At 44.8% G+C, this 21,844-nt stretch overlaps 1 protein-coding gene across 1 annotated transcript; it reads left to right on the top strand.

Moving 5' to 3' along the window:
* Positions 1–2,731: 2,731 nt before the first annotated feature.
* B3GAT2 (beta-1,3-glucuronyltransferase 2) lies at positions 2,732–21,460 on the top strand (the record flags this gene model as incomplete). Its single annotated transcript, XM_080341731.1, is given in 5 exon segments — positions 2,732–2,920; positions 2,922–3,290; positions 15,334–15,478; positions 21,150–21,298; positions 21,374–21,460. Coding segments are annotated over 5 exon segments (939 nt in total).
* Positions 21,461–21,844: the final 384 nt, after the last annotated feature.

Genomic DNA, 21,844 nt, shown 5'->3' with positions numbered 1-21,844 from the left:
AGCAGAAAGTGACGCTGCTTTATTTGATATCGCACCAGATGTACTCAACTCACGACCTCCGAGTCTGTTCTGTGGCACGTGAAAATGGTTCTGGGGTAAAAATATAGCCATTGCAATTTGTTATCAAACAGCCAAGTGTCTCATATCGTTACATCACAGATCTTGTGTACAGTTAGGAGCAGTAAATATGACACTAGCAAGTGTACAGAAACACACAGTTACCAGCTTTCAGGAACGCAATTAAAGAGATGGAAGAACACCAAAGAGTTCATGGGGATATCTCCTGGTGCTAAGTCAGCATTTGTGCTGCTTCCTAAACTCCTGCCATTACATTTAGCTATTCTTATTGCTGCCTTTATTAAGGTCTCATAGCCATAAACTATTAAGAATTCTCTCTAGGCTAAGCTCTGGATACAACACACAAGTCTACTACAGAAAAAGGTTTTGTATGAAAAATGAAGATAAAAATGATATTTTTATTGTAATATTTTTAACTGTGAAGAATGTCAGTTAAACATATCCATTTGTAAACCTTAGTTTCTAGATTCTGCCCCAATAGGTTTTTAGGGTCCTGATGTGTTATCATGTGATATCTAGAAGTGACTGACTCTGAATTAACTTTTCTGAATGCCTCTTGACTTTCAAAGGAGAACAAGCAATACCTTATTTGTATGTTGCTTTCATACATATGTTTGCATTATTTGAATGAATTATCTCTGTAAATAGGATTGTACTGTAAATGAGAAAACAATGGTATGTTCAGTCATTGGAGGGAGATGGTGTTTAGATGATTGTCCTGTAGATAAACTGCATCAGCACAACATGGGAAACTGTAATTTCATGTCCGAGATGTCTTTGATCTTGATATATCGAACTATTTATGCTCACTGCATTCCTCCATATTATTTCATTAATCACATAACAACCTTTCCACTCCTCCACTAAACATGCTAACTCTAATTGTCTCTCTGCTACACAGATGTTTCCTCATTTAGATGTTCAGTGCCTGGTCATGTGTCACCCTCACTTTCACATGGATTTCAGCTCCTATTACATCACTCCAACGTTCTTTCTGTGTGTGAGCCCTCTGGGTTAATATGTCCTGTTGAATAACAAATTGATTGCTGGATAGATATGAATGATAGATGTACATGCTGTCCACATTATCTGCATCTGTTATACACATGCATATGTGAAGGATGCATAGGAAACAGAAAGGAAAGCAGTTGTTTCAGCCAAGGAGGCTGGTATGAAGACATGACTGATTTCTTCAACCCACACTATTGCCTCCGATAAGTCAACGTATCAATGATGAATCACTCAATTTCTGATCTCAAATAGTCCACAAGTCGGTGAGGCCACCATTTAATCTATACAAGGTTAAACGTTTTAATCAGAAAATTAAGGAGAATTCAGTAATTTGTGCGCACTAATGCTGTGCCACTGTGTTTTTCTGCCACATGAAGTTTTAAAAGCATATTTCAAGCTGTATTTAGTTATGACAGCACGGAGTGCTGAAAAATGCATTGGAAACTTGCCCGGTCGGGAAGGATTCGTAAGGTTTCAGATTGTGCACTTCGTGGACGCTGCTGCACCTGATGAATGCCTTTTCCTCAAAGTAAAGATAGGTGGGTTATTATGAAATTCTCATATACAAATACTTTTTTAAAAGGAGCTCTCAAGTCCGCCCGATGCACAGGGGAGCAGCACGGCAGAACGACGAGGGGAAGCGGCTCAGGCCAGCGTGGGCAGACCGCGCAGAGCGCTGTGCTGCCTCTCTCCAGGGCAGGGGATGGGAAGGCGACAGCGGGGCAAACCGAGGGGACCCGCGCGAAACGGCCGCCTCATTTACAACTTCGTACTTCTGCAGAGCTGAAAAATATCCCTCCGTTAACAAAAAAAAAAACAAAAACAAAAAGTCAACAAAAATGAAGCGAGCGGTTGCGCGCCGCTACAAGAGGTGAGTACTCGGGTATGATCCCCTCCGTCTCCCCCAGCCCAGCCCAGCCCAGCACAGCACAGCCCAGCCCGGCCCGGCCCGGCCCGGCCCGGCCCGGCCCGTCGACGCTGCCCCGGGGAAGGCGTCCCGACCGCCGGCCGAAGTTGGCCCCGCCGCGGTGCCGGCCGCACCGCGGAGGGAGAGGAGCCCCCGCCGCCGCCAGCCGGGCTCTTCGCCGCCCCCCGAGGGCGCCGAGCGCGGAGCTCCGCGGGCCGCCCCCTTCCCGCGGCACCCGGGGGCGGCAGCCGGAGCGGGGCGGGGCGCGAGCCCCCTCGGCCCCCCGCCCGCGGGGACCCTCCCTCCTGCCTCCCCGCCCGCCCTCCCCTCCCCGCCCCCGCGCACCGCCAGAGCCGCCCGGGGAAGCGGAGGAGAAGGAGCGTTTCCCCAGAGCCCCCCGCCGAGCCCCGGCCGCGACGGCGCGGCGCCCCCGGCCCAGCGCGGCGATGCTGAGGGAGAAGGAAGAGGAGGACGAGGGGAGGCGGCCGCTCGCGGAGTAGAGGCGGGAGCGGGGCCGGGCACCTGCCCTGCCGGGCTGCCGTGGGGCGCCCCGACCCGACCCGAGCCTTGGGCGGTCCCCGTGCCCGCAGGACGGAACGCCAGCCGCCCCGCGGAGGAGCGCGGGCGGGGGTAGGGGCAGCCCCGCCGCTGCCCGAGGCCATGCGCTGAGCGCCGCCGCGCCCGTCCATGGGGCGGCGCTGAGGGGCAGCGCGGCGGGAGGGCGCCGGGGGCAGGATGAAGTCCCTGCTCTTCAGCCGCTTCCTCCTGCTGCTTCCCTGGGTGCTCATCGTCATCATCGTGCTGGACATCGACAGCAGCCGGGCGCCGCTGCCCGCCCTGGCTCCCCGCGGCGGGGGCGGCAGCGGGGGCGGTAGCGGGGGGGCCCGGCCGGCGGCGGCGCGGGCGCCCCCCCCAGCGGCGGCCCGAGGCGGCGCTGCCCACCATCTATGCCATCACGCCCACCTACAGCCGCCCGGTGCAGAAGGCCGAGCTCACCCGCCTGGCCAACACGTTCCGGCAGGTGTCGCGGCTGCACTGGATCCTGGTGGAGGACGCGGCGGCGCGCAGCGAGCTGGTGAGCCGCTTCGTGGCGGGCGCCGGCCTGCCCTGCACGCACCTGCACGTCCCCACGCCGCGCCGCTACAAGCGGCCGGGGCTGCCCCGCGCCACCGAGCAGCGCAACGCCGGCCTGGCCTGGCTGCGGCAGCGGCACCAGCACCTGCCGCCCCCCCAGCCCGGGGTGCTCTTCTTCGCCGACGACGACAACACCTACAGTCTGGAGCTCTTCCAGGAGGTGCGTGCGGGGCGGGGGGCGCGCCGGTCCCGGCTCCCCTCGGACGCCCGTCGCTGCCCGTCCCGCCTCGCTGCGCGGGCTGTGCCCGTCCCCGCTCTGGGAGCCCCTCGCCCAAACCCCGGGCACGGCTGAGCCAGCCCCGCTCCGCTGCCCGCCCCTCACCGCGGCTCCCCGGCGCTGCCTGTGTGCGACCACCCCCTCTCTCGATGGTAACAGCTTCTCATCCCTCTTTTCCACGCTTCCCCCAACTTTTTGCTGCTGTTTTCTCGTTTTCCTGCTGAGCGAGGCCAAATTTAGGGTTTATATAAGGGACCCTGTGTTTTTGTTAAAACTGGTATGAAAAGCGCTCTTTGATGTTTATTTTTTTTTCAGACTGCCTCTCTGTCCCTGTCGGGCAAGCTTGCATCAAGAGCCACCATCCTTCACAGTTTTTTCTTGGCGGGAATGAATTCACCCAGAGCTGTCTCCTTCACGTGGAGTTGCCCAGTCTTTTTGAAGCCTTTCACTCTTAAAAGCAGCAAATCCTTTGTATAATCACTAAACACCCTTTCAGGAGTCTCTTTTGTGAAGGGACGTGGGTTTTTTTGTCTTTACTGCAGCCCCTTGGTGAAACACTTGCTCCTTTTCGGTGGGAATTGGCAAGTACTTGGCAGAGAGGGTGTCCAGCTTGCCTTCGGGGTTCCCCCTGGCAGGAAGGAGTGATGTTTAATAAGTGGGCGTAAAACACCAGAAGAAAGGTCGTGTACATCTTCTGTGACAGCTGGAAGAGTAACCTTGGCAGGGAGACGAGGGAGGGAAACGGAAGAGTAGATTGGCAGCGGATAGGGAACGTACAGGGCTTCAGACAAATTGTGGTCCACGACTTTTGTTGGCAGACAGTGCAGTGCTCAGTGGTGCGCGCCCATATTCTGCAGTTTGGAAGCACTATGCTTCCTCGGATGCTTTACAGCCAGTAGGTTAAAATGCGCACGGTACGCAGAAATGTGGAGCACGTGAAATTCTCCAGAGCAACTTATTTTAGAAATGCTTATGTTCGTCTGTGTTTAGATTCGTAACGCATCCCTTTCCATTTCCAGGCTGGGCAGGTGCAGGGTCCCTGTTCCGCAGCAGGGATGCTCCACTTCCTTTGCCTGTTTGTCATTCAGCATTGAAGCCGCTAATTTGAAGACCTTTGCCTGGAGGCTAAACCTTTGTTGTAATTGATTTTCTTAAAATCTCGGAGCTCTGCTTAGTGCATTATAATGCAGACTAATTCCACCTACCGATGTTTGATGTGATGGGAGTGTCCACCCCTGTTGGGGGATATAAAGCTAATTTGGTTCAATTTAAGGGAGTCTGTAAATCGATACAGAAAATACACTTTGCCAGTATGAGTGGTGTGGGACAAAAGATATTTGGAGACGAATCTACTTTGGTTTTTTTTGAAGAACAAACATTTAGGGCAATCTAAAGGAAAAGCACTGGCAGGTGTATCCCTTGAGTCACTGAAAGGGAGTTGAGTCTGATTTATTCTTTTATAATTTCCCATATTATTCTTCTAATTGCTGTGAACGATGAAATAAAAGAGGTACAAATTACCTTTCTAATCAGCTAGGAAATGCAGGAAAGCAAGGGTTTAAATCTCTCTGAAGGATTAACCTTGAAAATTGCAAGTACAACAGGCAGTCTGTGTTTCCTTTTGCTAACAAGAATGGAAATCCTAGGTGTGCAGCTCCGCAGTCCTAAGGCTTCCCTTTGACCAGGGTTCAGCTGCTGGGGAAGAGGTGTTTGTTCTGAGCCCAGTGTTCACAGGCAAACACATGCATGAGTGAGTTTTCCGTGTGAAATGCGGTGGTTGGAAAGCTCTGTTACAGGAGCTGAGAAACAGCTTTTGCTTCTGTTACCAGTGCAGGTTCCTGTGGCTGGTTCTGGGGTCACCAGTGCTGTGTGCACGGGGGCTGGGACGGCACTGGTAGCAGCGTGGGGAATGCCTCACTGCCCTGGCAAAGTTAACCCAAGTCCTGTGGCAGACTTTGCCAACGGGATATGCTTTTACAGGGAGTGGGAGGTTGTGTGTGGAGAGAGCCTGTAGTCTTGTTTTCAGTCGAGGCACTGCTTGAGTTTGTTGGGGTTTTTTGTTGGTTGTTTTTTTTTATTTATTTTTTTTCTTGTTAAAAAAACCCCAAAACTTCTGTCTTTATGGATTCTGACTTGACAGCTCTGTAGTAAATCCTGATCTCCTTCAGGAATTGATTGATTTATGAGGGTAAAACATGCTCATCTTCTCCAAGCATGAAGAGAACAACTTCAGCATGTGTTGCGCACGGATGAAATGTGGTAGTAATTTGTGTCAGGAAAGTGGCGCTAACAACACCTGAGAGGGAGGTTTTTTCAGTTTGTTACCCTGCCAGGAACAATTGTCCAGAGCTGCAGTCGCATAATCCCAAGGGAGGTCTGATAAACTGTAGTCTGCTCATTGGGGAGGGTAGTGTATGTGCAGAGGGACAAGACAGGAGCCCTCAGTTCTGGTCCTAAAACCATCCTGTGCTGGCTGGGTGACCTTCAGCATGTCACTGACGTGAGCTGCAGGGGCATGTGGGTCCCGAACTGCCAGCAGCAATGGCTGCCAGCATCTGCCCACAAGCAGTTATGCACGTTTGTGGGTTTGTAAAATAGTGGATGTGTCTTCTTTGTAGTGGCTTTCTGCCGAGTCAGAGTGGGTTTCAGTAACAGCAGGGAGGGCTTTGGGGGGTGACACCCGGTGCTAGTTAGAACCATAAAACCAGTATGAGATAAGCATTGATGTTAGGGGTGCGTCTCACCCAGATGTGGAGAAAGCAGTACTAGGGAGCAGAAGGCGTGTCAGGGAGCTGCACATCAGTGAAGGGTTATGTTTAAGGCAGCTCCTTTGCTGTGGGTTTCCCCAGTGCCCTTAGAAGAAGACAGAGCCTTTTTAACAAAGCAAAATCAGCAAAGCCTTTACTGTGAGTATAGATGGTGAGGGCATGATCAAAAAGGAGCGGGCTTTGACATGAGGTGCCATGGGATACTTCTGAGAGCTTTTGATGGGGAAATTCTAATCTCTGTCCAAAGTACTTCTGTCTGGCACTTACGGGAATGAGTACCTTATAATTGATACGGAGTGAGCTGGGCCCAACAGACCTGGGCAAAATGTGTTTCATGGAAATCAGGAAACAACTCAAACAGCTTACAGTAGTGTTTTGCTGGAAAATGTTGCCATCTGGACTAAATCTGGAACCCTCTGGTGCTGTTTATAATTGTCCTTTTATTTTTTTTTCCTAAGGCATAGGATGGTATGTGAATGTATAGCGTAGTTTTTGATTGGCAAAGCTATGTCCTTAAAGTCAAACTGTGCAGGGTCTGGGCAGGTTTAGCTGTTTGTAGAATAAGATGGGGAGCCTGGTTTGTCTTTCTGCTGCTACAGTGTACTCAGCATTGGCTCAGCTGAGCATTTTGTTAGGAAAGGCTCACCTTGCCTGGAAAGGCTTCAGGGAAAGAACCAATTGGTTCAGTGATTGTGAAGTTCTTTAAAGCACTAAATGGAGCTGAAGCAATGATGAAATATTTCCAGGAGTGGATGTGTGACCTTTTAGTTATTTGCAACTCTTACTGCTTGAGAATATAATGGTGGACAGGTGAAAAAATCATGCTTTAATGTTGGTGGCTCTGGCATATTGTGTTTTATTACTTACTATTTTGGGATCCAGATATCAACCAATTTTATATTGTTTTCTGCTCTGGTATTATCTGTTCACCTGGAGGTGTCCATTTGCACCTCTCCTTCAAAAACAACAGTCCACTTTTTGAAAATATCTTTTATCAGTTGAATATCAGCCTGCATAGATAACAAGGCTGCTGAGAGGCCTGAAATCCCAGCCACTGTGTTTTATATGCCTTGCAGATGTTTCTACATGAATCATCGTAACTTCTATTTTTTACTATAAGCTGTTCTTTTTGTAGTGACTCTGTTATAGTTTCTCTTGTGTTTGTGCTTCATCTTACTCCTGAATGCAAGTTATTGTAGTATTGTGACTGATGCCTAGCAACTGCCAGTTCTGTACTTTCAGACTTCCAGAAAGAAAACCTTAGATAAAGCTGGCACTCCACCTTCACAGAAGGATTTTAAAAACAAGATTAGCCTAAGTGCTGGAAACCGAAGACAGACATAGCTAAGTTCCACTTCCCTTAACTCTTCACATCCTTCGCATATTTCTACATCTCAGTCATTTTCTCTCTGCCCTTTCTGTATTTTGAGTAGTTGCCCAAAGGCCACTTCATCCTTGGTCCATGAATGGTCATATGTGCAAGTTGGAGAAATTACTGTTGGAGATCCCGTCTACTGTTGTTGATTGTGCAGACTCCTCTGAAACCTTTGAGGGTGAGGGGTGAGCTGTCTCAGGAGCACATAGACCAGGATAAAGGTCTTCTGCTTGTGTGAGCTTGCTGCATTGAGAAATGTGTGGATTTTTAGAGATTCCTGCCTGGGTTATATCTGTCACCTTTGCTTATGTTTTGCTCAGACACCTGAACTGAGATGTATGTGAAAAATCTGGAGTACTATGTCCAGTTCTGGGCTCCCCAGTTTAAGAAGGATAAGAAATTCCTGGAGGAGCCCAGCAGTGGGCTACAAAGATGATTAGGGATCTGGAGCACCTTTCTTATGTGGAGAGACTGAGAGAACTGAGTCTGTTCACGCTGGAAAAGAGAAGGCTGAGAGGGGATCTCATCAATGTTTATAAATATCTCAAGGGTGGGTGTCAAGAAGATGGCACCAGACTCCTTTTAGTGGTGCCCAATGATAGCATGATGGGCAACAGGCACAGACTGAAGCACAGGAGGTTCCATCTGAATATGAGGAAAAACTTTACTTTGAGGGTGCCAAAGCACTGAAACAGGCTGCCCAGAGAGGTTGTGGAGTCTCCTTCTCTGGAGACATTCAAGCCCCGCCTGGACACATTCCTGTGTGATCTGCTCTGGGTGAACCTGCTTTAGCAGGTGGGTTGGAGTAGATGATCTCTGGAGGTCCCTTCCAACCCCAGCCATTCTGTGATTCTGTGAAATGAAAATGCTCATATCTAAAACTATGATCTCCCTTACTGCCATGCCATGTCCTTTAGTCATTGGTGCCTAAAATTTCTTAGCAACGCTTGCTGGGTGCCTCAAGCAGGCACATGTGGCATGTTCCACTGTCTTGTCTGAGGGTGAGCTGAGGATTCACAGGCTGGGCCTCCTTAGGGAACCCATGCTGTAAGGTGCAATCTGAATACAGCCTTGCAGCATGCAGCTTGAAGTAAATCACAGCACTGGCATTTCTAAGGTAAAAAAACCAAACCTAAACCTTTTATTTAACAGCTTAGTAGTTAGCTCTGTTGCCCGCTGAGTTGGGGACCAGCATGACCCAACTATGATGGCTGAAGCTGGGAGGCAGGTGGGAGGAGAAAGAGGTCAACCCCTTCTCCTGAAGCTGATGTAGTCTTTGCAGGTAACTCAAGGTTCATGGAGCCACAGAGAAGGTAAGAGTGATCACTGAAGAGGACAGTCAGCTAGATTGCTCTTTGCAGGAGTAAGTTAAACATCAAATTAAACAAAAAATCCCTAATGTTTTGAAAGTATGCTATTGCTTATGTAGTGGCCTAAATTGCCCAGGTAGGATCATCCTCAAATCAGCCAGGTGGGAGCAAACATTCGTGAAGAACAGGGGGGAAAACAGGAAACATTTTGTCTTGGCTAATGGATGTGAGCTTCTCATTGAAAGTTGGGGCTGTCCAACTCTGGTAATTTTGTCATGGCACTGTAGAGCAGAGGGCAAATTGTGTGAATGAATCAGGCTGAATTATGCCCCTGTCCTTCACTCTCCCAGAAGGTATGAATGAAGGTAGCAGATATTCTAATGGCTGTTAATAGTTTGTAGTCCATTCCCCCTCCCCCCAGTCCTTATTATTAAAAATAGAACAAAAATACTTGCAGGCATTGCATGTCACACAGGCTTCAGTTTTCCCATGATCATCTTTGTAAAATATTGTGAGAGCAACTCAAAAAAGACATTACAGAATAAGTAAATATTTAGTATTTATTCCAACTTTGACTAGGGAAGGCTTAGTGCTCCTTTGATAACTTTTACATAACTGTCCTAATCTTTATACACTGCATTAAGCTAACTTCTGTGTACATTTTAATGGATATATTTATGCAAAAGATTTCAAAGTAATAAAAGTGAATCTGTTTATCTGTGAAAACATGGAGATCTTTTATTGTATCTCTTGGAGCTGGTTGGAAAAAATGAAATTTTTGCTATAGTCTTAAAAATAACATTTGGTAGCCTAGACAGAGTTAAGTATTAGCTCGCTGTCATTAGTTATTTTCTTCATAATAAAAAGATCTAAATATGAGTTAGCAGTGCATTAAATACCTTTCTAGTATATAAATGATTTAAGAATACATGACAGATTTTAAATGCATGCTGACGTTCCCCTTGCACGTAGACATGTAATACCTGTGCTAAAGAGGCTGGATTAGGAAGACTGGTAGAGGAAACAGTGAAGGATCTTAAAAATGAGAGGAAACAGTAACCAAAAAATAAGGGGAGGAGGGGGTCAAATTGAAACAGATTTATCCAAGTGGGGGACTTTGCAAAGTCCCGAGCACTGTTTGTTTCAGCATTTTGACAGCATTGTTCTTCCTTGTGAAACTGATGCTGTTACTACGAAATAAATTACAGAGTGTTCAGCAGCTCTTCAGAGGTACAGTGCGCACCACCTAGCAGAATAACAGAAAGTAGGGTGAGAAAAATCATGAGTATGTGGAAGGGCCAAAAGGAAACATGAATAGCAAATGTTTTGGAAGTCTTCCTAATCCGGAGAAAGTGACTCCTAGCAGCTTTAGTTAAATTTAGTACAGTTTTCTCCTGTAGGGAAGCAATATTGACATTTGTGCCCGAGGATGGTGGTGTAATTTAGAAGCATTAGTCATTGTATCCAATATGCAAAATGTTGCTTGAGAGAAGGGGGGATTAATCTGTCCTCTCTCTGAAGTGTAGATTGGGTACGAATCAGCAGAGGGTGTTTAAATCAGATGTTTGGAAAAAAAGCTTTCTAGTAGTGAGGAGAGTGAAGCACTAAACCAGATCACCCATGAGAGTTGTGGAGCAAGGTAGATCAAGGACTGACTTTTTATCTGTAGACCCTTTCTACAAGTTTTCTCATGGAGAGACACATGACAGTCAAGTTTACAGTCAAGTTTGCTGACAACAAACTTGCTTTTTGAAGTTACTATCCTGTAAGCATCACAGTCCCTGAGCCCCAAAACTCCCTGCCACAGATTTTGTATGACTCGGTACCTCCTTTGAAGTGATGGTAAGTGGTGGCAGACACTCCATTTAACACCTAAGTAAACAGGCACGGCATCATTGCAGCCGAGCTATCCTCCTGTCCTGTAGTGCAGTCACGTAAGGTTTGTTGAAGCAAAATTTGGCTTTAAATGACCTGTGAGTAATGCAGGATGCCTGAGAACTGGCAGGGACCCTGGCCGTGCCTGTCCTTTAACCTGTAACATTTTCCCCTCTGGACGAGTTGTAGTGAAGCAGCTCTAGATCCTGTCTTTGGTAATGGTAATATGGAGTTTTGTGTATAAATCTGAGTCTCACTGGAATCGGGAGGGCGAACCTGGACAATAACCTGTAGCCTGACCAGTACAGATCACAAATTACACAGGGGTTGAAAGATAGAGAACAAGGGAAAAAGAAAAGCTTTCTACATGCAGTAGCCAGGTTTGCAGTTGTTGAGAGCTTTGAATCCCAAATAGAAACACATCAGCATCAGGCTGCAAAAACAGTAGGATGGTGGTTCCAGCCTGGCCACGTTTCCTTCTGTCTGTCATTTGCCTTCATTCCCCTTGGGCTTTTATGTTTTGTTACTGGCTTGGTATCTTCCCTATCCATCAGTCTGGCGCATCCCATTAAGCAGCTTTTCTTGATTGACTAATGAGATGCTATTTTTGGCAATGCTTTTACAACTGTCTTCTAGTGCTCAGCTACAATTTTCTGCATTTTCACTTGTTATTCTTTAGTGATTCCTCTATTACTTTTGTATTCACTGTTATAAGCCCATCACCTCACTGGGATTTCTTTGGTCAGTTGTTACTCCTCTGTCCTGCCATTTCCTTGCCTGTTCCTTCCTGATTGTCGCCCCCCACTCTGCTTCGTTTGGCTTTGTTTTACCATCTTAGAGAGTCCAGCACATCACTCTCCTCCTATGGCCAAGACCCTCTTCCAAATAATCAAAAAGTAAATAGAGGACAAAAGCATTTCCAGGGGGAGATCCATCCTACCTTAAGATAGCTCTCTAAGCCAGGCAGGATGAATCACATCAGTAGGTTCCTACCTCTGTTCATTAACTGTAGAAGTCTCACTAGGACAGACCAGATGCCTGACTTACAGAGCTAAGTGTCAGTGAGATAAATACCATTCATTTAAGTGACTAGAACTTAAAACGGTGAGTATTAAGACAGCATGTGCTATATTGCACCTGAAAATGACAGATGATAGAAGAGTAATTTAGGAAGCTGTTTCGAATTTATAGGATTTTGGCAGTTGTTTAACCCACAGCAGTAAAGCTCTTCAGAATTAACATGTTTTTGAATCACCTTTTTGTGTCCCAGTGATTAGCAGCATCAAATTCCAGATGCAAGTTGGCCTTTTAATCCAAATAACAGCTTTCTCCCCATCATATATAAATACAGCCTTAGCACATCAGTATATTAACTGCAGTAATACTGTTCTCAGAAGATTAAAAGAAATATTCCTACTTTCATCTGCCTAGTGTATCTTGAGGCTGTGAGGTATTTCAGAATTAGCATAAATACCGGTCTAGATGTGCTCTTTCAGTTTTTACTTAAAGGGATTGCTGTATTCTTGACACCTGCTTATTTCATTCTCCAAAATGTAACCTGTGAGAATAAAGAAAGTAACCCGAGGACAAAATAAAGAGATCTGTAAAGGTTTATTTATTTCCTTCTGGTGTATGGTGGCTTTGCTGACTTAACTCGCAGGCGCTGAGATGGACCCAAGACTGTAATAATTAGAACACCTTGGTTCATTCCGTGCTGCTTTCAGGAGGTCAGTAAGATACTTTTCATTGACAAGATTCTTCCTACGCATGGTGTGTGGTGAAGTATTGATGAAAATCAGTGTGGGTGGTGAGGCTTATTTTGCAGCACAGCTGCCCAGATGTTTAGGGTGAGGAAGGCGGGTTGTGGGCTCACCTGGCTCCTGTGTCCGGAGCGTGTGTGCCCTTCTGCAGCAGTTTGTGTTGGCCCTGGGTCCAGGCAGCTGGCACAGGGCAGCTACGATGCTGTCAGTCAGTACACTAGTAATTTGTTCAGGTATCCATACCCTCCATAAGGTGTTAAGGGCCACACAAAGAACTTAGTGGGCATCTGTGTTCCTCCTGGGGTTAATACTGGTGTCTGGGTGCATATGGCTTGATCATGCCATTGCAAACCTATTGGAGACTTGCTTGTGTAGACAAGCCCAATAGGATGATGCCTTTTGTCCATGTCTGATGTGTTTGGATGTTAGTTTAAATACACTGTTAGAAAATTTTGTGAAATGGATGTATCATCAAAATGAGAGCTAAAAGCTCTTAATGAGAAGGTTTGACTGACTTCCCGATCCAAATAGCTAATTGCTAACTCTGCATTTCCTAAAGGAAGGAGTGGGAGAGATTGGAAAACTAATCCTAAGCAGGGAGAACAGTTACAGACAAACACATTTAACAATAACCTGTAGAGAGATTCATGGCAATCTTTCACTGGCAGTTAAATAGTCAATGATTTGGTTAGAATCCTTATCACAAATTCCTCTGTGGCCAACTGCATACATACCCTGTTCTTCTGCAGTATGGGCTGCTGCTACCGAGTGAAATGGCCTGACCCGCTGCACCAGTTATTAGGGTGGAACTGAGAAAATTTTGCTAAACAATTTCAAAGTTACACAAAGAACTGGAGCGAGAGAAGGTGCATGCCTCTTCTGCGTATATAGAATTATTTGTGGATTTTTAAATGTGTCTTCTATGGCTTCGCCGTGTGAGACTTCTCCTAAGAATCTGCTAATGTTTCTAGCTTAGAAATGTGAACCAGAGTGATGAGAGGTCTGTTTTTTCTGGTGCATCTCCTGGGAGTCTAGATGATATGCATGATAAGTCTTTCACCTTGGCAGAAAGAGAGGGAACTGTTTAATATTTAACCAAGGTTGTCTTTTACTTGAACATCTATTGATAGGGGACTGCAGTTACAAATATGTAAAACTGTGTTTGTTTTTGCTAAGAGGAGTGCTTGGAAGGAGAAAGGGATAACCTTTCCCTAAGGAATAGGCCTCAGCTACAACAGAAGACAAGAGATTGTTTTAAAAATTGATCAAATTAAGCCCACGTTCCACTGAAATAGTTTAATACTTGCTTAAAGAGGACCATATTGAAGCACAGTAGTTAAAACGGTGGCTTTTGAATCGATGTGGTCAAACTGTGCAAGTTGCCATGTCTGTGCTCATCTTCTCCAGTTCTCACACCAGACTGCCAGGGATTTTCCCATGGGGAGCAGCGCATCAGGTTCGTGTCATGTTATCTCCTGTTTACTGAAGAAAATAGTCTACTAACCAGTGAACTGAATTCACCGACTCCCAGTCATTCACGCTTTGTGCTACAGAAAGAGTAATTTTTTTACTTTCTGTAGACTCCTATAGATAGGTTAGATAAGGACCGTGTTTCCAGAATTACGTTTAGTTACCTTTACACCATTGGGAAAAACTCCCGTTGCTGATGGCAAACCAGCAGAAGTGCCCTGCCCAGCTTTCTGTGCTTCTCGGAAACTTGTAAGAGCTTTTTGAGAGAACATGTACAAGCTGGAAAGGCTTAGCCCAAACTTAATCTTTTTTTGGTGAGCCTTTAATAGACCTGAGCTCCATCTGTTGTACAAATCTGGTACGTTGCAGGTAGGGCAAGAGTTGTGTGTCACAATTCCCTGTAGTCAGTGTATTTGTTGCCAGTCTCAAACTAATTGTACTGAATGAAGTGTGTGTTTATTAATCACCATTATTATAATATTCTCTCTCGCTGGGCTTGTACAATACCTGAGCAATCTATAGAAATAAGCCTACTGCAAGAATGCTATAGTCTTGCAGATAAAAACAATCATCTACTACACCTTTGAAAACCCAAACAAACAAGAAAACAAATACTGCTTTTTCATGGCTTTTAGAATTGTTGTTACATGAAATAATATGAAAAGGATATTTTCAGTAGAATTGAAGTAGGGAGAGATTTCACAGAAAATGAGTGGGCACATGCAGCTTTCAAATGCTTCCTGTGTTGGGCTGAAGTCTGTAAGCTGGAGCTGCTGTTAAATACCTGGTCTTGATGATGACTGTGCAGGCTTTCACAGTGTCACAGTATGTTTGGGATTGGAAGGGGCCTCAAAAGATCATCTAGTCCAATCCCCCTGCTGGAGCAGGAACGCCTAGGTGAGGTCGCACAGGAACATGTCCAGGCGGGTCTTGAATGTCTCCAGAGAAGGAGACTCCACAACCCCCCTGGGCAGCCTGTTCCAGTGTTCTGTCACCCTCACTGAGAAGAAGTTTCTTCTCAAATTTAAGTGGAACCTCTTGTGTTCCAGTTTGAACCCATTACCCCTTGTCCTATCATTGTTTGCCACCGAGAAGAGCCTGGCTACATCTTCGTGGAACTCACCTTTTATATATTTATAAACATTAATGAGGTCACCCCTCAGTCTCCTTTTCTCCAAACTAAAGAGCCCCAGCTCCCTCAGCCTTTCCTCATAAGGGAGATGCTCCACTCCTTAATCATCTTTGTTGCCCTGCGCTGGACCCTCTCCAGCAGTTCCCTGTCCTTCTTGAACTGAGGGGCCCAGAACTGGACACAGTATTCTAGATGGGGTCTCACAATATTCTAGATGGTGTTTCCACCAGCACTTAACAAACGGTCCGTCTGGGAAGCCCCCTGTGCAGTCACGCCGTGTCTGCTGCCTCTTGCAGATGCGCACAACCCGCAAGGTGTCCGTGTGGCCCGTGGGGCTGGTCGGAGGACGACGGTACGAGCGCCCGGTCGTGGAAAACGGCAAAGTCGTGGGCTGGTACACAGGCTGGAGAGCTGACAGGCCCTTTGCCATCGACATGGCAGGTAAGCACCACCTTTCGTGATACACAAACTTTTCTTGTAACCGTTCTTTCTTTTTTTTATGATGAGACAGAAGCAGCTCCTGAAACTTCTGAAGTGCAGCTGCTGTTACGGAGCCCTTCAGCACTGAATATCCTGGAAGTCTTAGCTTGCACGGCTCACCTAATTAAGCTGCATCTTGGCAATCTCCAAACTTACTTTCAGTTGTTTTTAATTGTATGAGGCAACTTGGCTTTTATGTTGTATAAGTTGTTTGTCTGAAACAAGTTAATTGTAAATTAATCCATCCAGTTAATTTTTGCAAGGAGCTCGTGCCTTTCATTGTGTCATCAGTCTGCGCCAGGTGGTATAAATACAGACCCTTCTTAGACCTCATATCATAAAATGCTATTTTATGATGAAATTATTCATTTTTTATTGGTTATTTGGAATGACAGTGGTAACTGTAGATGGATATAGTTTGAAACACTGGGCTTAGGGGAGAAATCACTGACAGCCATGGACTAGTAGATGAAGGCAGAAAAACTTCAGAATGGATTGAATCAATCTTCTGCTGTGAAGTTAGCACACCATGTAGCTCTGTCTTGCTGTCAGTCCACGCTTAGACAATCTTTTGTACATATTCAGAACTGCCACTTGGGTCACCTGCGTGTAGAAGTCTGAGTTTTGATGTAGTAGCAGCTGGTTTCCCAGCAAATGATACGATATTTGCACTTAAGCATCTTCTGTATTCAGGAAGGAGAGGGAATGGGGACACTAGGAATACAAGGGCAAGAGCAGGTAGAAATAGCCAGCTGTTTTCTGATACCCTTATGATTTGGGAGAGGGAGACAGACAGTGCCTTCTCTTCTCAGTAGAATATTTTTATGTGGATTGAAATGTTTGATGAAAAATATGTACAGTACTTACAGTACGATTAGTTAAAAAGAGCAAAAGAGAACTAATAGTTGTTAACACCTCAAAGACAGAAACATTAATGGGTGAATTTTTCTGCTGTGTAGAAGCATTTCAATACCATCGCTTGGCATAAATATTTGAATGTCCAGGAAGAAGAAAGGGAGAGCTAGATATGTCAATCCCTAAACCCCTGCAGCCTGTTGAGGACTGCAGCTGTGCTTTTTAACACTCTCTGCCTGTGGATTTATAGATACATATTGATACTATGCTGTAGAAGTGGTTACTTAAGGGCATTATAAAGGTGATGGCATGGTCCATAATTCATTAGCAGCAGGCAAAAAGCCATTACACAACAAGGGCCAAGGGACTAACGCCAGCATGAAGAGACACATGGAAAGCTCTTAAGTTATTGTTGACACTTGGCAGTCGCTGGCTGAAACACTGGGGTGAGGGAGAAGCAGCTCCATGGGGAGCGTTACCTGCTCGTGCTTTTACTGAAGTCACGGGAGAGAGACGGTTGTCGAGACAAAGATACAAGAGTATAGGAAGTGATTGCGGATCCACAACAAGGAGTTACTACTACTGTGAGAACCTTTGTTAGTTTTAAAAAATAACTGAAGAAATTAAATTGCATTTTTAATTTCAGCGAGGAGAGAAATGAATGCTGTGTAGGCTGGTAAAAAATTGTTTGCATCTTCATTCCCCTCAGGAATATGGTGGAAGGGCACAGAAAAACAGCAGAGGACCTGTAAATCCAGTAGTGCATATGTGTTTGAACAGGTGCAGGATGAGGTGTTAACACACAGTTTTCCACCCTTGTCCACACCAAATCCCCAACAGACCCACAGGGACTTGCAGGGCTTGCTGACAAACCCAAGTCCATGCTGTAGTGTATTACTGGCGTTCCTTCTTCTGCTGGCACCAAATATACAAGCAACTTAGCTTATGTGTAGGTTGCACATAGAGAAGATCAAGGATCTCTTTGGAAAATATTGCCATGAAAAACATAGGTGCATACATTAAACTGCTCAGCTGTTTATAATTAATGTTCTGATTCCCAAGGCACTGGTAAGGAGGTTCTTTGTTTTACAGAACTATCTTTTTGTAGTGATTTTCACAAGAATTTGATCCTGAGGCTGGGTATGAAAGGAATGACCGTTTAAAAGGTTTGGGACCACTGATTTAACTTGTAGCTGTTCAGAGGAAGAGCATCCTTGCTCTTAAGCACATGAACTTATTCTAGACTTCAAAATACAGGGCCAAATTCAAATCTACTGCAGGTGGAGACAGGTCCTGCTAATTTCATTGGGATCAGCTCAAAGTCCCTTGCTGGTCAGCTTTCCTAGATTCTTCTTTGAAATGCACTCACACAGGGCAATAACATTAGATCAGCAAACATGGGTTATTTGTTTTGAGAAGTTTGTGGTTGGTGCTGCTCTTCTCCAATGCTAAATTACATTCAGAAGGCAGAGTAGGTGTTTCCTGTGTTGCTTCTTGTCCGCCAACCAACACACCGTATGAATTTGTTCTGGAGTTAATTTTAAGTTCTGCCTCAGTTTTAACTGTAGGTAGGTTTTTAAGTTTGACACAGAATTCCTTACCCTCCGGGAAGAAAAGCAAGAGAGAATTGGGTGGTTTTGGCCACCCATGAGAACGAGTTACATCGTGATTCTCTTAATGTCAAGATCATTAAAGGAAAAGAGTCATGTGCTTTACAGTAGCACTCCAGGAGCTACTTGAGTCAGAGATGAATCCATGCCTGTGAATCACTGGGGAAGCAGATTTTGGAACTGAGGTTCAAAGCTCATCTGCTGTGCCCTCAGTTCCTCTGCTAGGGCCTGAGCAACCACCTTTGTATTTGGATTTTGCTGTAGTTGTGAGATCTTGAGTACATTTCATCTTCCTTATGGTTCCCTAAGAAAAAAAGGTAGTCTATTAATGACACTGCAAAACATGGCATATTTGTCTGAATCTGAAAGAGCCAGTGCTGGAAGTCACAAGTACAAACCAAAAATTTGAGTGGCTGTGGCAGATACCACACTCACAAAAAAAACCAACCAAAACCTAAACCACCCCTTTATTAAAGGGTAGCAACTATTGTAAATGTTGAGTTAAAAACGAGAGCCTCTTTCGTGGTGAATTAACTGTTAGCAGATGCCTTTATTGTGAACTATAAAAACTCCTGGTTGAGCCTCTCTGCCTTATTGGAACCAAAGTAACAGGTCACGGGGAGAAGACAACTTGAAAGCAGCAGACCCCAAGCCACAGCATGTTCAATAAGCTAAAGGTGAACTGCGTGGAAACCAGTGTATCCGTTCCAACATCAGCACCAAGCAGTAGCATTTGCACGATCTGGAAATGATCAACACTCCCAGTCTCTAGCTTGCCTTCAGCTACTGCCCTGTCTACAGCATTCAGGAAGCAAAGGCATTAATCATGGCAACAAAATCTTTAAAGACTGGCTCAGTTTAATGGGATGAAGAAAAATGGTTTTTCCTTTTAACAGAAGCCATTGATCTAACACAAGTCAAGGTGTGAATTAACAGAAACAACTTTGATTGAAAGAAGCACAGATGTAATCTTTGCCATGTCTCCCAGGTATCTCATTCTCCAGCAAATTAATTCTTATCTAGGTGGCTCTTCAGCCAATTATATTTAATTTACAGCCTTGCATTAAGCACAAAAAAAACCCCTAAACACCTCTTCACACTCCAGCTATGAAATTGTCCTGTGGCATTTCACATGAACTTAAGCCCAATATGACCATGTAGGAAAAACAATCAAGTAAAAGAATTGTATGCATGTAGCACTGTTCTGTTGTGCTATACTAGAGACAGTAATCCCAGATTAAGCCCCGTTTGGGGATACAATTCAAGGTAACAGTGGTTTTTCACCTATTACCACAGGATCATTATCTACTGAGGTAAATGACCAGTGTGAGTCTGGTCAAAACCTGGGCCATCTCTTCTCTTTCTGATGCCAAAACGATCCATGATAAAAAGTCAACTGCACGTTCTCACTAGAAAATGTTTTTTCCTCAAATTCATCTGGATTCTTATCTACATAAATACAAAATGTCACATGCAGGATTAAAGCAGTTCTAAAGCAGAGGTGAAGAACTACAGAGCCAGGAGAGAAATCTCCTTGAATTCTTTAATCGTTTCAAGTTGCTGCTTTATTTATTGGATTTTTTTAAGAAACAGAGACTGCATGACCACTGATGAAGGAAACAGACCTCAGGCCAGTCAGTGCACAGTAGTCCATGTCCTTGAACACTCCATTTAATAATTTGACTCTTATTTGATGCCTGAAAACATGGTGGATTTTTGATAGCACCCTAAAATGGTGGTTTGCAAGGGCAAGTTACATGCAGGGAAACCCATCCTCAGAACTGGATCCAGTTTCCTCAGCAGAGGAGCAAGTGTTGTATGAAGAGAACCCAGGAGAAATGAACATATGAGTAAGTCTGGGCTATGGGGCCAGGGAGCCAAGCTGAGACACACAAAGATATGCATCTAGACACCTTTATCTTAAGCAGGATAGAATGTTTAAAGTTAAACATGTTTTCCGGCTGTGTCTGTCAGTGAACTGGGAACCTCAATTTACATCCAACCCATACTCTTTACATGTGATGCAGTAATTACTTCCTCATTTGTTCCACAAAAACCACAGGTACTTTCAAGGAAAATACAGTAGCAAGATAATTCTAGTATAAGGATTTACGTTCTGTTAGAGACAGTTATATAAATTTAAAAATGAGGAATTTTTTAATACTAGCTTTACAAATAAATGTTCTTGAAGTTTTCCAGAACAGATGTCAAAACTACAAAAAGTACTGTGAGTGCTGCTGTTAGAAAGGGACAGCTGGAGCCACTTGGAACTGATGAAAAAAGGATTTCTGTGACAGGCTTGGCAATTGGACGCAAGGAGTTAGAAATGTCATTTTCCTTTACAAGTATATCAGTCAAGTTTTGAGTCATACTTAAAGACGCGCATATGTGACTGAGCCTTGCTGAGTGAAAACCGGAGAGTTCTCTAAATAATGGCAAATTGGAGATTAACGCGAGCTGCTTCAGAGAGGGCGGGTTTGAACAAACTAGTGATTTCAGAGTTTGTGACCTCCCTTTGAGGGACCCAATACATGTTACCAGAGGAATGCGTTGTAGAGACAGAGGCAGCGTGCACGGAGCAGCTGCAGCGTGTTCTGCAGCCACCGCTGATGAAGATGGTTCACAGGCCCACAATAACTACATCGTGTACAAGGCAAAACACTAACATGACTTGTCTTTCATCAACAATAATATTAAAACTCTCTAAAGGCTGAAAATCTCTAAAGACCGCAGTTGTTATGTCTAAACACACTATAACCTTTTTTCTGACTTTCACCTTTGAGCCTCGAAGTGTTTGTACAGTATAAATTTCATACATTTTATTTTACTTACAATTCAGTTTTATTTCTTAATTAGAAGCAGAAAGGAAAGACAGTTCGAGATCTTGGCAATACCTGATTTTTCAGGCAAAAAAGCATATATTCTCTACATGATGGGAAATTGATTAAACAATGTTGAAAATATGGTGCAATTAAAAAAATGTGATTGCCTCTTCAGGGCAAAACAAAACCATGCAGGATGTACAAACCTACCAACTACTGCCTATCCATACAGTCAAATTTACACATTTTTAAAAAGAACATGGGAGATTTCTAGGTTTAAGTGTAACCTGCATGAAAATGTGAAACCTAAAGGTTTTTCTTAACATTTCCCCCCCTCTCTCCAAGGATTTGCTGTGAGTCTTCAGGTGATTCTGTCACATCCAAAAGCCGTATTCAAGCGTCGTGGTTCTCAACCAGGAATGCAAGAATCTGATTTTCTGAAACAGATAACAACAGTGGAGGAACTGGAACCCAAAGCAAACAACTGCACAAAGGTACTGATTCACTCACTAAAACACTTTCATGTCAGCTCTGTAGATGACTGTACTAACACAAATGTTGTTTTATAGGTTCTTGTTTGGCACACACGAACAGAAAAAGTAAATCTAGCTAATGAGCCAAAATACCATCTGGACACAGTCAATATTGAGGTATGATGTGGAGACACAGCTCCAGAGGAAGGACAGTACGAGGGATGTGTCCAAAGGTGTTCAAGTTCAGCCAGTGAAATAGTCTGCTTCTGCACCAGGCCTTTCCATAGGCATCTGCTGGACTTCTGTGGAAACAAAAGAAAGTTGTCAGACACTCTAATAAGCAAATCAAGTGGGTGTGCTTTGTTCTAACTTGTTTGCATGCATTTCTGACCTCCCGTTTTAATAAACTGACACTTACCTTTGTTTTAAAGCTGTTTCCACATAGTAAAAACAATCAAGAGAAACATGGCTGCAATGGAGTATCTTCAAAAATCATCATTTATGTATATACTTTTTGTATTTATCCAGCTTAATGGTGTATTTATAAACTGCTTTTAAATCAGGAAC

This window comes from Nesoenas mayeri (assembly GCF_963082525.1).
Source record: "Nesoenas mayeri genome assembly, chromosome: 3".
Lineage (NCBI taxonomy): Eukaryota > Metazoa > Chordata > Aves > Columbiformes > Columbidae > Nesoenas > Nesoenas mayeri.
The sequence above is the reverse complement of the archived record's forward strand: the minus strand, read 5'-3'. Positions and strand labels throughout refer to the sequence as shown.